The sequence below is a fragment of the Aethalodelphis obliquidens genome, unplaced genomic scaffold (assembly GCF_003676395.1).
Source record: "Aethalodelphis obliquidens isolate GAN/ISIS:26980383/991018 unplaced genomic scaffold, ASM367639v1 scaffold14, whole genome shotgun sequence".
In the NCBI taxonomy this organism is placed as follows: Eukaryota; Metazoa; Chordata; class Mammalia; order Artiodactyla; family Delphinidae; genus Aethalodelphis; species Aethalodelphis obliquidens.
The window spans coordinates 23,574,272-23,588,137 of NW_020837958.1; the positions used below are offsets into that span (position 1 = coordinate 23,574,272).

Here is a 13,866-nt window from a genome sequence, read left to right on the forward strand (position 1 = left end):
AGGCAAGAATTTAAATTATGTCAAAGTTTATTTAATTGTAAAAGCAAACACTCTTACCTTATTCTATAAAATTAAATTCAAGTGTCTTTAAGTAGTATCTACATTATACCAAAGATGTGACTGTGTTTTTGGTTGTTGCACTCAAGAAAGTTCTAAACTAAAGTTAACAGATGGAAAGAGAATAGTGACCATGGGATTTGAGCCACAAAGATCTGGGTCTGAGTGTGAGCTCTAACATTTACTAGTTTGTTATTTTGGGAGATTATAAAATCTCAGTTTTCTGAGGGAAAATAATGGTGTGTATCTTGCAATATTTTTGTGCGGATTTAACACAATATTATTCGTGTTATTCCTAGCCAATGTTTGGCACATAGAAAAGAATTCCCAAGGTTACTTTTCTTTCTTTATTATTATTTTTGTTGTAAATTATTTGCTTAAAGATTATCTTCATTTAGCTTAGTTAATATTAATACACTCTTTTTTTTTCCTATAAGCTTTTTTTTGTCCTTGCACCTGTCATATGTAAGCCATCATACTAAGCAGTGGAAGAAACTTCAGAATTAAAAAAACTACTATGGATAGATGTGTATAATTCAAAGCGGTTATTATAATGAGTGTATTTTGAATATTTTGTCATTTATATTATATCAGAAATAGTTAATTCTAAATTTAATCAAATTTAAGGTTAAGTAGGTCAATTTGGCCGGCATATATAGACAGATATAAAGGAGAGAGCCTATCATTATTATGGGTTTGTGCTAAGCATAAAACTTAAATAACAATTACATTAGAACATGTCATTTTATAAAACACTAAACATCTTACTGTCAATTTTTCTGCATCTCTGGGAATAAAATAATTTAGATGAACCCATTTTCAATAAGTTACCTAAGTTGATTATATATTGTATATATGAATGCATGTTTTTGTCAGGATGATTAGAAAGACAATTTTTAGTATATTGCATTTGAACTAAAGCCTTTATGTTGAGTTGTATGTACTACTCATTTTAAAGACATTTTACTGACTTGTCTTTTCAAAAATATAAGGAAATTTATACTTAAATTGAGGTTTATGGTAGGAAACATTTTTTCAGTCTATCATTACAATATTAATATGGTCTTTTGCTTTGAGTTATGGTTAGAAAGGGGGATCACTATGGCTTTCTTTCCTCTGAACAAATTATCTTTAAAACAAAAAGCTGTCTAGTCACTGGTGATTATTATGCAAAAGGTCTTATCATTGGAGGCTTCTTTTTAAATAATCAAAACTGTTTCAAAGAAAAGTATAAGGCAGAACACCTCTGGGAAAAGCAACATAGATCCCTGTTCAAAATATGTGGCAATCTTATAACCTAGATTCCGTTAAAATCTCATGGGCATCAAATGTCAAATGGAATGCTGCTAGCTCCAGGAATAGAAAATGAGACCTTCTGCTAAGGCAAGGGGTAGAGTTTTAATGTCACAGAATCTGCAAGGATAAAATGCATTAGACCATGAATGTATAGTTTTCCTATATATATTAAGTTTCAACAGATGGACAAAAAATGAAAATAAGAAAATTTCATTATCTATTTGGTTTATATACATTAGAGGCAATAGTATTCATTTTGGTTTTAAAGGAAACTATATTTTAGATTTATATTTAAGAAAATATTTGCAAAACTTTTATTTTTGACTGAATATTAAATTGTGAAAATATCATAAATTTAATAGCTTCCCACCTCCCCAGCGCAGAGAACAGATTCTCATACTCCGAAAGAGTGACATAGTAGAAGACATTAAACTAGATGTCAGAAGAACTGGTTTTACTCCTTTGCTACTTAAGTGATGGTCCACAGACCAGTAGCATTGGTATCAGCTGGGAGCCTGATAAAAATGCAAATTATTGGGTCCCACCCCAGATGAATTGAGCAAAATTTACATTTAAGCAAGGTTTCCAGGTGATGAATATGCACATTAAAGTTTGAGAATCATTATATTAATCAATGTTATGATTATTACAATAAACGTCAATTATAATTCTATATCTATTTTGGTTAAAATATTAAAATGTGATTTGATATATGGAACATGTTCTAGAAATGTTTAAGATAACGGTGATGATGAGGATGATGATTATGATGATGAAGATGATGATGAATGGAGGAAAAAATAATTTGTGAATTGGATTACCCCTTAATGGGTATTATGGGCATTTATCACCTACCAGGATCTATAAGGTACAAAAGATGCCTCCCAAGAAGGTAAAGGGATGGCTGTCTACATCATGTCACTCCCAGAAAGTCACACGCAGAAATCCTTGAGTTTAAAGGTAGGGAGCAATTAGGAATAGCAAAGAAATTTAGGTGCCTTAAAACTGATCTGAGGGAAGCTAAAGAGAAGAAAAGGCAAACAAGAATAAACCTCACAAGCTCAAGAATGCTGAGTGTGTGTGTATCCAAATTTCTCAGAATCACTGTTCGCATTTAAAACAGGATACAGCAGCCATATAATTCACATAAACAAAGAGAATTCATTCATAATCTCATCAGTGATGGAAGATGTATAGAATAAAATATAGTTAATTGCCTTTGCCACTAAGTCAAAAAATGTCCCAGAGCAAGGAGTGCCCTTTCTGTCTCTAGCACCCAGACCTTATGTGAAATTAATGGATTAAGTCACTATCACTCAGAGTAGCAATAGGAGTCAAGAGTCTCTTCTAATTTGGTTTTTATTTATATTTTACTTTTTCTTTTACTTGAAATCATCATATGAACTTCTAAAATTAACTCATACGAAGCATAACTTTCTGTAACACAGGGATATGATCTTTGAAGGTTAATGAAGCTGAATTCAAAGCCTAGCTGGGTCACTGAGAAGTTGTTAATATTGGGCAAGTTATTTAATTCTCTTGGTCCTAACCTAGTATTTTCATTATAAAGTGGTGGTTGTTGGGAAAGTAGATATGATAGCACATGTGCACTGCTAGGCTACCCTTATTGAGCATATAACTATTGTTATTTAATATTGCACAGTGAAAATTTGATTCTGGGAAAGCTAAAAGGCTGTCCCCTTTCCTAATTCAACCCTGACTCCATCAAATCCTTGATACTGGGAGACATTTTGTTCTCTCAAGGCGTGAGCCATGGCCGCTGGGCCTGCGCGTCCGGAGCCCGTGCTCCGCAGCGGGAGAGGCCACAACGGTGAGAAGCCCATGTACCGCAAAAAAAAAAAAAAAAAAAAAAAACCCAAGATGCTAATAAAGTACTTTATAAGAACAGGTGTCAAAAAATCCAAAGTCTAAAATAAACTGTTCCTGGGGAAGAAATAATGTGAATATAAATGATCCAGAGCTAATTTGGTATCCTGAAGTTGTTATTCTACATTAATATTAATAAAAATAATATAACTTTTTTTCTACAGAAATACTCTTATAGTCCTCAATACAGACAACAACAACACCAAGGGATGATTTATCAAACACTGGAAGGCAGGCATAGATTCTTTTTCTGATGCAATATGTATAAAACAGAAAATGTTAATGTTTAAAAATCCACACACAATCCTTTTCACTTTTGTGCAACATCAGACCAATACTGTAGGTAGGTCAGTGCTTGACCAGTGTTCAATAGAACAAAGAATTGTATAAAACTACTCTTCAGAGTCATGCATCAAAAGAAGACAGTGCCACACAGCAAACACAAATACAAAAAATAAAAAACAAATCACACACATTTGCATGCTAGCACAGCAGATAGCAAACCCTTTTCTTGCTGAGTAGATTCTTTCTCAGAGAAATAGATGAAGAATAGTCACTGGCCTCCAAATCCTATAATCATCCAATAACATAATAATATTGACACAATTACAGCAAGCAAAAAAATGTGCATTTTTCAAATATTCCCTCCCCCATCCTTTTATCTTTTTCCATCTTCCAGCTCACCGGAATGTACATAAGTAAAGCAAAATAAACAAAGCTCTGAGGAAAAAATTAAGCTAACTTAACAATTTCTAAATCAGTGGGCTAAAGTAAATTACAAATAATAAATCCTCCATGCAAGAGTGTCACTAATTCAAGGAAATAGTTTCTACTTAAAATATCCTAGAAAAAAATCATATAGGAGTATCAATTTTAGGGCTCATAACTTAAAATTTTTTTAAATTGAGAAAAAGTCATAGGTATTTGGTCCTAATATAAAACAGCCCTTATAATACATTGATATATAAAATATACTGATGTATAATATACTGATGTCAATAAATCTCTACGCAACTTGGTTCAAATTATCTTAATATAAATAAAATTGTTCATGTTTCAGATTACATGCCACACCTGTTCATGGTCTAAAGTGTGTTAATAGAGAAATGAAGAAGAAAATGATATTACTTACAACCCAATTACTATTTATCTTACTTTCAGATTCTGAATATAGTATTTTTTTTTGATATTTACTAAGGTAAATGCTGAGACCTCATGTTCATATCATATCATAATTTTCCCATATTCTTAAATAGTCTCAAAAATATTATGAATATTATTTTTGCTTGGTATCTATGAATGACTACAGTTTAAGCTACCACCAAATAGATTCATTTCATCCCCTTTTTTACTCTTATAAAAAATGTTTCAATGGACATTCTATTGTTTATCTGTACTTACTTCCTCCAAATAAACTTTTAGAAGTAGAACAACTTGATAAAAAGATATGAGCACTTCTTAGATCTTACAAACTGCCCTCCAAAGAAGGCATGCCAACTTCCAGTTTTTTTCAGCAACGTATAGAAGATCCCACTTTCCTCTATACTCAGCACTAAATATAAAATTGTTAATTCTCACTAATTTTTCATAGTTTTTATTTGCATTTGCCTTATTACTAAGATGTCAAACATTTTAATCTCTGTTTTGGGCTTTTATAAGTCTTTTATGAATAAGCTGTTCGTGATATTTATCCATTTTTCTATTGTCTCACTTCTGAAACACTATTCTGAGATATTAGTAAACTTATAATCCAAGAACTGACATTTGACAGAGGAAAAATTCTCTCTCAAGAATGTCTTAGAAGGTAAATGGAAGGTTACACCCTGTATGTGATCGCGTCATGTGGCATAGAAAGTTATCTGCCAAGAATCAAAACGACAAGCACGAGAGAAGCATATGGAATAAGATGCTGTCTATACTCCCTAGTTCATCCCTGGCATCCCTTCCCCACCCACTGAGATTTCTTGTCATTAGCTGTTGTGGAAAGAGAACAGATAGAGTGAGTCATGAATTAAGATCCTCCCGCAAATAATCGTACAAAAAAAGCACTGCAACAGAGGGTAACGTATCAGTTGCCACAAAGATAAGAATGCTTTATGCAGGCGAAGACCTTTGAAGAGCTAAAGACAGAAGCCTCTTGATACACATTCAGTACAATGATCTACTTTATCATTCATTCAAACAGATTTTTCCCCTTCATCAGGGCATCTTGTCCTTTTATTTGGTGTTCAAAACACTAGGACACAAAGGATGCTCTTCATCTTGTGTGCTACTGAAATGAAATCTTGAGGTAGGGAAAAAAGAAAACACCCTTGCCCTAAATTCCCTTTCAAAAGTGAAGTGTGAAAAGACATCAAGCAGAGTACACAGTATTATTGTTGCAAGAAAGTCAATTCTGCAAGTGCAGCGGCTCAATCACTTCCTCACTCACAAGCGAATAATAAGAAAAATCCAAGGAGAATGGGTTCCACCTGGGGAAATGGAATTTCTCATTGGGCTTCCTCCTGATTATCATTAACATCTATGGGTACAGCTGTTTCCTTTCTCTGAATAATCCTGAAGTCAGTGCTATAGTATTGGCTCCCTTCTTCCATCTCCACAGGGCCTATTGTACATCACCTCATGCCCTATTCTGAGCAGCAGATATTTCAAATTTATCTTTTCATTGAGTAGCAAACTAGAAAGCCTAACTATTTGATTTGGTTTGGTACTGAGAGGATTCAAAATTATTTTAAAAATTTATAGCCTTGAAAATTTGGTCTTATTAAACCTTCTTGGCTATATAAATACATTTTAATTGCAAGGTATAAGTGAAGTTATACTGTAGAAGGTAACCAGAATCAAAGATATTTTAACAAACTACTCAACAGTTATGACATATAAATTATCATGTATTTAATTTTTATATAAAAATTTCTTGTTTATAAAGTCAGCTTTTTTCAAACAGGGTGAAGAACTCGACCATCTAAAAATTCTTCATGACATAATTTTATATGCTACAGAGTATGTATTTATATACCAGGACCATTGTTACATGAGCTGCTTTATGCTTTATTGTTTCAAATAAAATGTATTATTTATTACCTGAATGGGGTTTTAAAAAGCCATCCAAGCTTCTTGGAGTCCAACTGAAAGTTTGGTTAGTTCAATTAACAAAAGAACTCATGAAGAGTAAGAAAATTGAGACAAGACCATATTTACATTCAGAGCTCCTCGTAGTCCACTTGGCCTACAGTAGTCACTGAAAAAATGCTTTTTTTAATGGAAACCTGTGTAGTAAACAAATTAACAAAAAATAAAGCAGTTTCCCCATGTGGCAGTTCTTCAGCAATGCAGGGGCACTCCAGAATTTTAAATCATGATGTTATTTGTCCACACATAAAGAGTGTGCTTCTTGTGACTAAGATTTGAGTTTTTAAAATTTATATATATAAAAATGTGTGTGTGTGTGTGTGTGTGTGTGTAGACACACACTCAGACATTTACTAGATCTTTCAAGGGTTTTTTTCACAACTCATCCACGTGCATAAACCTATAAACATGAAAGTTAAAATCTATTTGTAAAATTACCACTGCACTGAAAAAGAATTATATCCATACATATCCTCCACCAACTTCTTTTTACTTTGACATGAGGAAATGGTAAGAACACTCAAAGCTCACATATACAATGAGCATTCATAGAGCACACTGTTGTATACAGTATGCTTCTGTGCAATTTTTCTGGTTAAATTTTTCTTTCAGGTACAAAATGTTCTCCTAGTCTAAGTTCATGTTATTCTCTTCTCTGTTGGGAGACTTCTCAGAAATTTGATGACAGTATTTCCATATCACATCAACTCCTCTTAGTACAAATACAAGTTTCCTTAACCACATAAAATGAGTAAGACTTTAGCTGCTCTACCATCAATTTCCTAGGTTCAGCAGGGGAATGCTGTTTTGTGAGGTCTCAGGGCAAAGTGTATTCTCATTGTTCAGAAGGCAGTTTGTATACTTGTTCTCTCTGAAGGATGCTCAGCTTACTGTGATGTTAATATTTGTATTACGTGATTTTGTGAATTGATTTTTTAAAGCCTCAGGTAAAAGAACCAAAGCATTTTCCCCCCTAAATGTCTCCTTTCTTCACTTAGTTCCACTTTACTAGAATTGGACTTTAATTCCAATACTTTCCATAGTAGAGTTCTACTGGGGTAGATCTTATATCGAAGGTTTGAACATTTAAGGGTATCAAGTAATGTCAAAACACTGAATGATCCAATGTATGTTTTCTCCCAAGGAAATACAAAACTATGGTATGGAAGTGGACTTGCCAAAATTCAATCATAAAACAAAACAAAAACCCCACAATTATCTGGGTAGGCCTAGGCACTAACGTATCTGTCTCTTGTTCCATCGTCTCCAATGATCCTAACCTCTTGCTTGTTTGCCTAATTTTTAACTAGTTTCATTAACTAAAAATAAGCTTAACTAACTAAAAAAATCAGTTTCAAGAAAGATAGAACTTATGAGAGATGGTGTTTTCATACTTTTGTAGAGGTGAAAAGACGAAAATGGTCTTGATGGAGGGCTGGAACATATATAGCTACCCTTCTAGTCCAGGTAAGAGCCTGGTGGTAAAACTTAACCCTACATTTTCCAAATATCCCCCAATTTTGCATTGTATGTACTTATTTTTAACCAGGAAAGGATTCTGCTACTTAACGTTCCTGTTATTTTATGCACAAGGTGACCAAGATTAAGAGGGTGAATTTTTCTACCTTCAAAGACTCAAGTTTACAAAAAAACTGCAAGTTTACAACAAACTACAATTTTTTTTTAAAGTTAACAAAGCATGAAATGACATCACACAAAAAAAGTTAGGCTTGAGAGTTATACAAACAATAATTTTAATATTATATCAGCTAAAATTCTGAAGGAAATGTACATACCCAAACCTTCCGATTCAAACAGACATGTTTCATCTACCCCTAAGTCTCGGCACCAGGATAAGAAGTTTGCTGTATTGTCTCTGGCAAAAAAGGATCCTGAGGGTGCACTGGCCTTGCATGGAATCTTCTTTAAGGGCAGCTTCTGAAAAACAAAGAAATCTCACTCTGGTGGAATATCTGGCAGTCATCACAGTGACACATTAAGTGTACATTTATGATTTCAACAAAACGCTTTGGTACAATCTTATGTCAATAAATAGGTTTGTAAAGAACTATAGGAAAGGACATGAAACTCAAATGAAACTTAGTTCTTAATTAAGAGACTAGGAAAATCTGTGCCTGTAAACATATACTTACCTTTTTAGTATCTAGAAGTAAACATACATAAATCCCTTCCCTGGCTCAGATTGCCTCTTTTCTTTCTCTTCTACTATTTTTTTTTTTTGGCCTTCTCTTTCATCTAAGTATTCTGTCAGTATTTCTCATAAAGTATGTATAAATGAATTTCTCACTTGTGAAAGAAGAATGAAACACAAATGCAGTATATGAATATAGATAAAATGTAACACACACACCTGCATTTTTATGTGTATACATACGCACACACAATAAAAATTACAATAGAATTATAAAGTCAAAAGAAAGCAGCAGAATTGTCTAACATCCATAATTCTCTATCACCAATATAAGAAAAGGAAATATTAAAATTTTTTATCTTTTAACAATAACATTTTACCATCATTCTTCCAGACTATTTCCTTTTAAACCATAGATTATTGCTCTCTTATGTAATATAAAAATAATTCTGGTTGGATTTCTGCTATCTGACCTTGAAACATGTTTACATTCTGCATCATTTCTCTTCCAGGATAAGAAAATGCTTAAGAAAAGGGAGTGTGTGAACCCGGATAGACTTTTCTATTATCAGCCTCATAAAATTTTAGCCCTGGAAATCTCCCTTACCATACCAAATGTTATAAAGAGTTGTGTGAGGTTTTTTCCTTTAATAGAATATAACCAGTTTTCACGGCATTCCATGAAGTCACAGAATGTGATTCTATGTGATGTGAAAGATTGAGCCAAGTGTTTGGATGATCTGGGCTAAACAGAGCTTTGCCTATGAGAGCAAAAAGATCAAGGGAGAAGCATTTTGTGATTTCAATTCACAGATAGGTTATTTCCTCTATTCTCTGTGAACAAGAAAATATAAACAAAATGTTGTGGATTGTTGAGGTCATTTACAAAGATGGTTATCAAAAAATGAAATAGTGGTCTTGGTGTACTGGTGAAGCCTACTATCATCAAACTATTACTAGGGCTTTTTCTGTCCAGGGATTTTATGGCTACATAACTAAAATATTCAGTTACTACATCACTCAAAGACTGTGTCTGTCCAATAGCAAAGATCCATCTCTTTGTTGCTGACTGAATTTGTTTTAGGCTTAGACATAAAAAAATTTTTGCATGAATACACATATATTTATATATACATATAACAATACCCCTTAACCAATTTGGTTAAGTAGTGGTTTTCAAAGAAATGCTTTCCTATATGAATTGTAAAAAACAATAAGAAATAGCATAGTTTAATGTCCCCTTTATAAAATATTCATGAACATCAATTAGTCAATATTTATTAAACTTAAAAATCATATATCCCTAAATCTAGCAATTTACTCCTAAAAATATATCTTGCAATATAATAGTATTATTACTTCAAAACATATGGACAAGTATATTTGTTGCAACACTGAATAGGAAAAAAATAGACATAGAATGTGTCAAGAAAGGGCTGGTTGAATAATATAAAGTATACAAATACAGTGGAACTCTGTGCAATAATTTAAAAAGAATAAGATAAATATATATGTGTTGGACCATAAAAATGTGCAGTATATACTCTTAAGCAGAAACCAATAATTTGCAAACACATATGTACACTACAATTTCATTTTATGATGTGTGTGTATGCACATACATACTGGTGCATGTATATGTACATACACACACAGTATAGATGGTCATATATAAAGTTAAATTGCATATAAATATGTTGTATTATAAATATGAATATTGTATTTATTTATATAACATTCATTTAGGAAGAATTCAAGGAGGACATCCATCAGATTGATAGTAATTACCTTTGAGGAAGGTGATTGATGCATAGAGAATCATTTATATCTTAATTTACATAATTCCAAAATATGTATTAGGATTTTGAGTGACTTTTACATTTTATCAATATTTTCCAATTAAATAATCAAATAAGGTAAATCATGTCAGCCAAAACATAACAAAAAGATCTGCTGAAAAAAAGTCTTCAAGAGGTGACTGTAAAGCTTCTTTATGATACAAATAGGAAAAGAACATAAACAGAGTCAAACACTAAGCCATTTTAAAATCTACCACCTCTATCCCTGGGTGGGGAAAAAAAACCTTCTGAAACCACTTCAAACTGATGAATGAGTTTGCACACTTGCACACAGGAACTATAACCTAGGAACTATAAAATACTTGACATATATAAGGGCATGCCAAAGGACATGAGGTGCATGGGTTTCATGGCAAAAAGGAATACAACATCCAGATTGCACCAGAGAAGCTAGATTGATTTGACACTTAATCCACCAAGGGACATAGCTCATAGCTTGTAGAATCCAATATTATTCCTGGCTGCATACCAACCAAAAATCAAAGGGTCAACAGTCTTCCCAAGGTTGCTGTGCCATTTATACATAAGAGTCTTAGAGCAGATGTCATATTTCACTTGAATTAAAGAATACATGATTCGATAATATCAGTACTCAATACCTTTGGAACTTATAAATATTTTTTGACATATTTTACACAAAAATATTCATAAAGTTCCAAAAACCTTAGCAATTACTCTATATCTCTCCAAGTTCTGTTATTTTTAAAAAATTATTAATTTCTCTAGGTTCTCATGAAAATCCTAGGAAAAATGACAGCTCTGAATCTCTTTTTTAGTATCAGTAAATAAAATAAAAGCAAATTGATGTACTGAATAAAATCAGCTTTCACCTTGCCACAAAAATCTTGAAGAAGAGGTTTAGAATAGAGAGCTGTCTTGAGTAATTATGACAGTGTCTACTTGAATAGCTAAAAAATTGACCACAGATAAGGAGAGGAATACTTCAGATGTAAAGAACTAGGGATTCAAAAGAGAACCTCCACATATAGCTCAACTTCCATATTAGTTTTCCCTTTACTGCTTAACTCTCCAAAGAACTCCTACGGCATTTAAATACCATCTCTAATATTTACTCAGATGAGTTTTTCCCGACAATGCTGCTATATATTATGTCCTCAGAACCTGATTGATGAATACACGAATGAATGGTTAGATTTGACCCCTCACACTAGATCATAATCAATGTGAGGGCAGGAGCAAACACTCTGCCTTAGAGATTTTACATCTCCAAGGGACATGTTTCCAGGGCCTTCAAAATTCACTAAATTTATAGTACACATAAAATGCTTCCCATAAATTAAGAAAAGTATAACTGAAAAATATAATAAAACCTTTGACAGTTTTCGAAAGTTACTGAATATGGAATGAGTTGAGAATAGTTGCCAAGCTGAGCTGAGATCCGGTAGAAATTTAGGCTTGCTTACTCACTAGTAAAAGTCATGCTACCGTCCTCCAGCCTCCATGGTATAGGTTTCAATATTTTGTGTTAGCAAAAGGAGAAATGACTACCAATAAAACATTAGAATCATGTACAAGTAGGATACATGTTAATTTTTCTTTCTTTTTTTAAAAATGAAATGCAGTTGATTTACAATGTTGTTAGTTTCAAGTGATTCAGTTATCACACACACACACACACACACACACATATTCTTTTTCAGATTCTTTTCCCTTATAGGTTATTACAAAATGCTAAGTATATCTCCCTATGCTATCCAGCAGGTTGGTTATCTGCTCTATGTATAGCAGTGTGTATATGCTAATCGCAAATTCCCAATTCATCCCTCTCCCCTCTTCCCCCCTGGTAATCACAGGTTTGTTTTCTATGTCTGTGGGTCTATTTCTGTCTTGCAAACAAGTTCATTCGTATTATTTCTTTTTAGATTTCATGTTAATTTTTCTAATATTGATAGTCTAATGTTTATCCTTTTATCTCTCAGCGGGATTAACCTAAGTTATATATTCTCAGCCTCTATACTAATACTTGTGAACTGAATGATGAACATACAAGAGAATGGATGGTTTGAAATCTGAAAGTGTCCTCCCCATTCCCTCAAAGCAACAACCAAATTATGTTGAAATAAAAAGAAAGATTTTTAATTTACTTCTAAAATCTTTTAATTCAATCCATTACCTCTTAGGTTAATCACCTGCTAGGGTGTGGAATTCAATTACCTGAGTTCAAACTCAGCTATGTCACCTTCTTGCTATGGTACTTTGGACAGATTACTTAATGTTTCTGTGCCTCAGTCTCATACTTAATGTTTCTGTGCCTCACTCTCAGCTTCTATTCAACGCACATAGAAAAAAAAATGCATCTCATCGACTATGTGTGAGTGCAAATTAAATAATATGATTCAAGTGTAGAAGTAAGTGTTCAATAAAGTTATCATCACTGCCATCAATGCAAGTAAAAATATATTGAATTGCCTATGATTTCCTTCTCTCATATTTTCTTGAAAACATTTCATTTCTTCTTCTGTTACAGGTACAAGAATTCAGAAAAAGATTGGCAAACAATTTATTTCTATCTTTGCCCTAAACTTAAACGTCACTTTTAAAATAGCTTTCCGATAGAACTTTCTGTGATAATAGAAATGTTCCATATCTGTGCTACCCATTATAGTAACCACTAGTGGCATGTGGCTATTGAGAATTTGAACTGTGGTGAGTGTGACTGGAGACTAATTTTTAAACTTTATTTCTTTTTAATCAGTTTACACTTAAATAGCCACATGTGGCTTGTGGCTATCATATTAGGGCATTCATAACAGGGAAAGTAAAGCCATTATTTGGGGGTTTAGAGAGTCCAATACTTAACCCCTTGACTACTTTGTCTCTAACTAATAGTGTCCCCATGTCTTTCAAGTCCCTCAAATCCAATAGTTCCCCTGGATATAGTTACTGAGATGCATAACTATGTTGGTCATTTAGAAAGAGTTTACTTATGTGCTGCAGAGTACAGCATGTGTATGTCCTAGTTATGGTGTTGTGGGTGTTACAGCTTCAGAAGGGCAGTAGTGACTAATTCTATTTATATTACTTAAAATAATCTACACCTAGAGAACCACGATATTATTTATCATTATACTGCCACAGTGTCAAATACAGTGCTTCACACATAAGCAGTCCTGACTTCTTGTTTTCTGAATCTTATGGTAGATGGGGAAGGAATGAATTAACATTGTGAGTGCTTACCGCACTCTAGGCACACAAAACATATACTTTCAGATAGATTATCCTCTTTAATTCTCAAAAAATAATGCCATGAATTAGGTAGATAATAGTATCTCCATTTTCCAAGATGAAAAAACTGAGCTCACACATAGTTGAAATCGAATCATTCAGTCTCTTACACCCGTACACTTCTAACTGCTCCATGAAAGCTCACCATTGCCTGGAATTTAATATATTTCAGCATTTGATTTATTTCCCAAGGTTTTAGCCAGGTAACATTACAATAAAGAAATACGTATTTTCTTT

At 33.0% G+C, this 13,866-nt stretch overlaps 1 protein-coding gene across 7 annotated transcripts in view; it reads right to left on the reverse strand.

Moving 5' to 3' along the window:
- GAS2 (growth arrest specific 2) overlaps window positions 1-13,866 on the reverse strand; it is a 127,160-nt gene that overhangs the window by 69,737 nt on the left and 43,557 nt on the right. For 6 of the 7 annotated variants that reach the window (XR_003434507.1, XM_027115168.1, XM_027115167.1 and 3 more), the window contains one exon: window positions 8,169-8,310. Coding sequence is in view for 6 of the 7 variants with exons in the window: in XM_027115168.1 (XP_026970969.1) it covers window positions 8,169-8,310 (142 nt within the window). In the remaining variant the exon portion in view is untranslated. The remainder of the gene's footprint in view (window positions 1-8,168; window positions 8,311-13,866) is intronic. The other variant, XM_027115166.1, reaches the window with a different exon arrangement.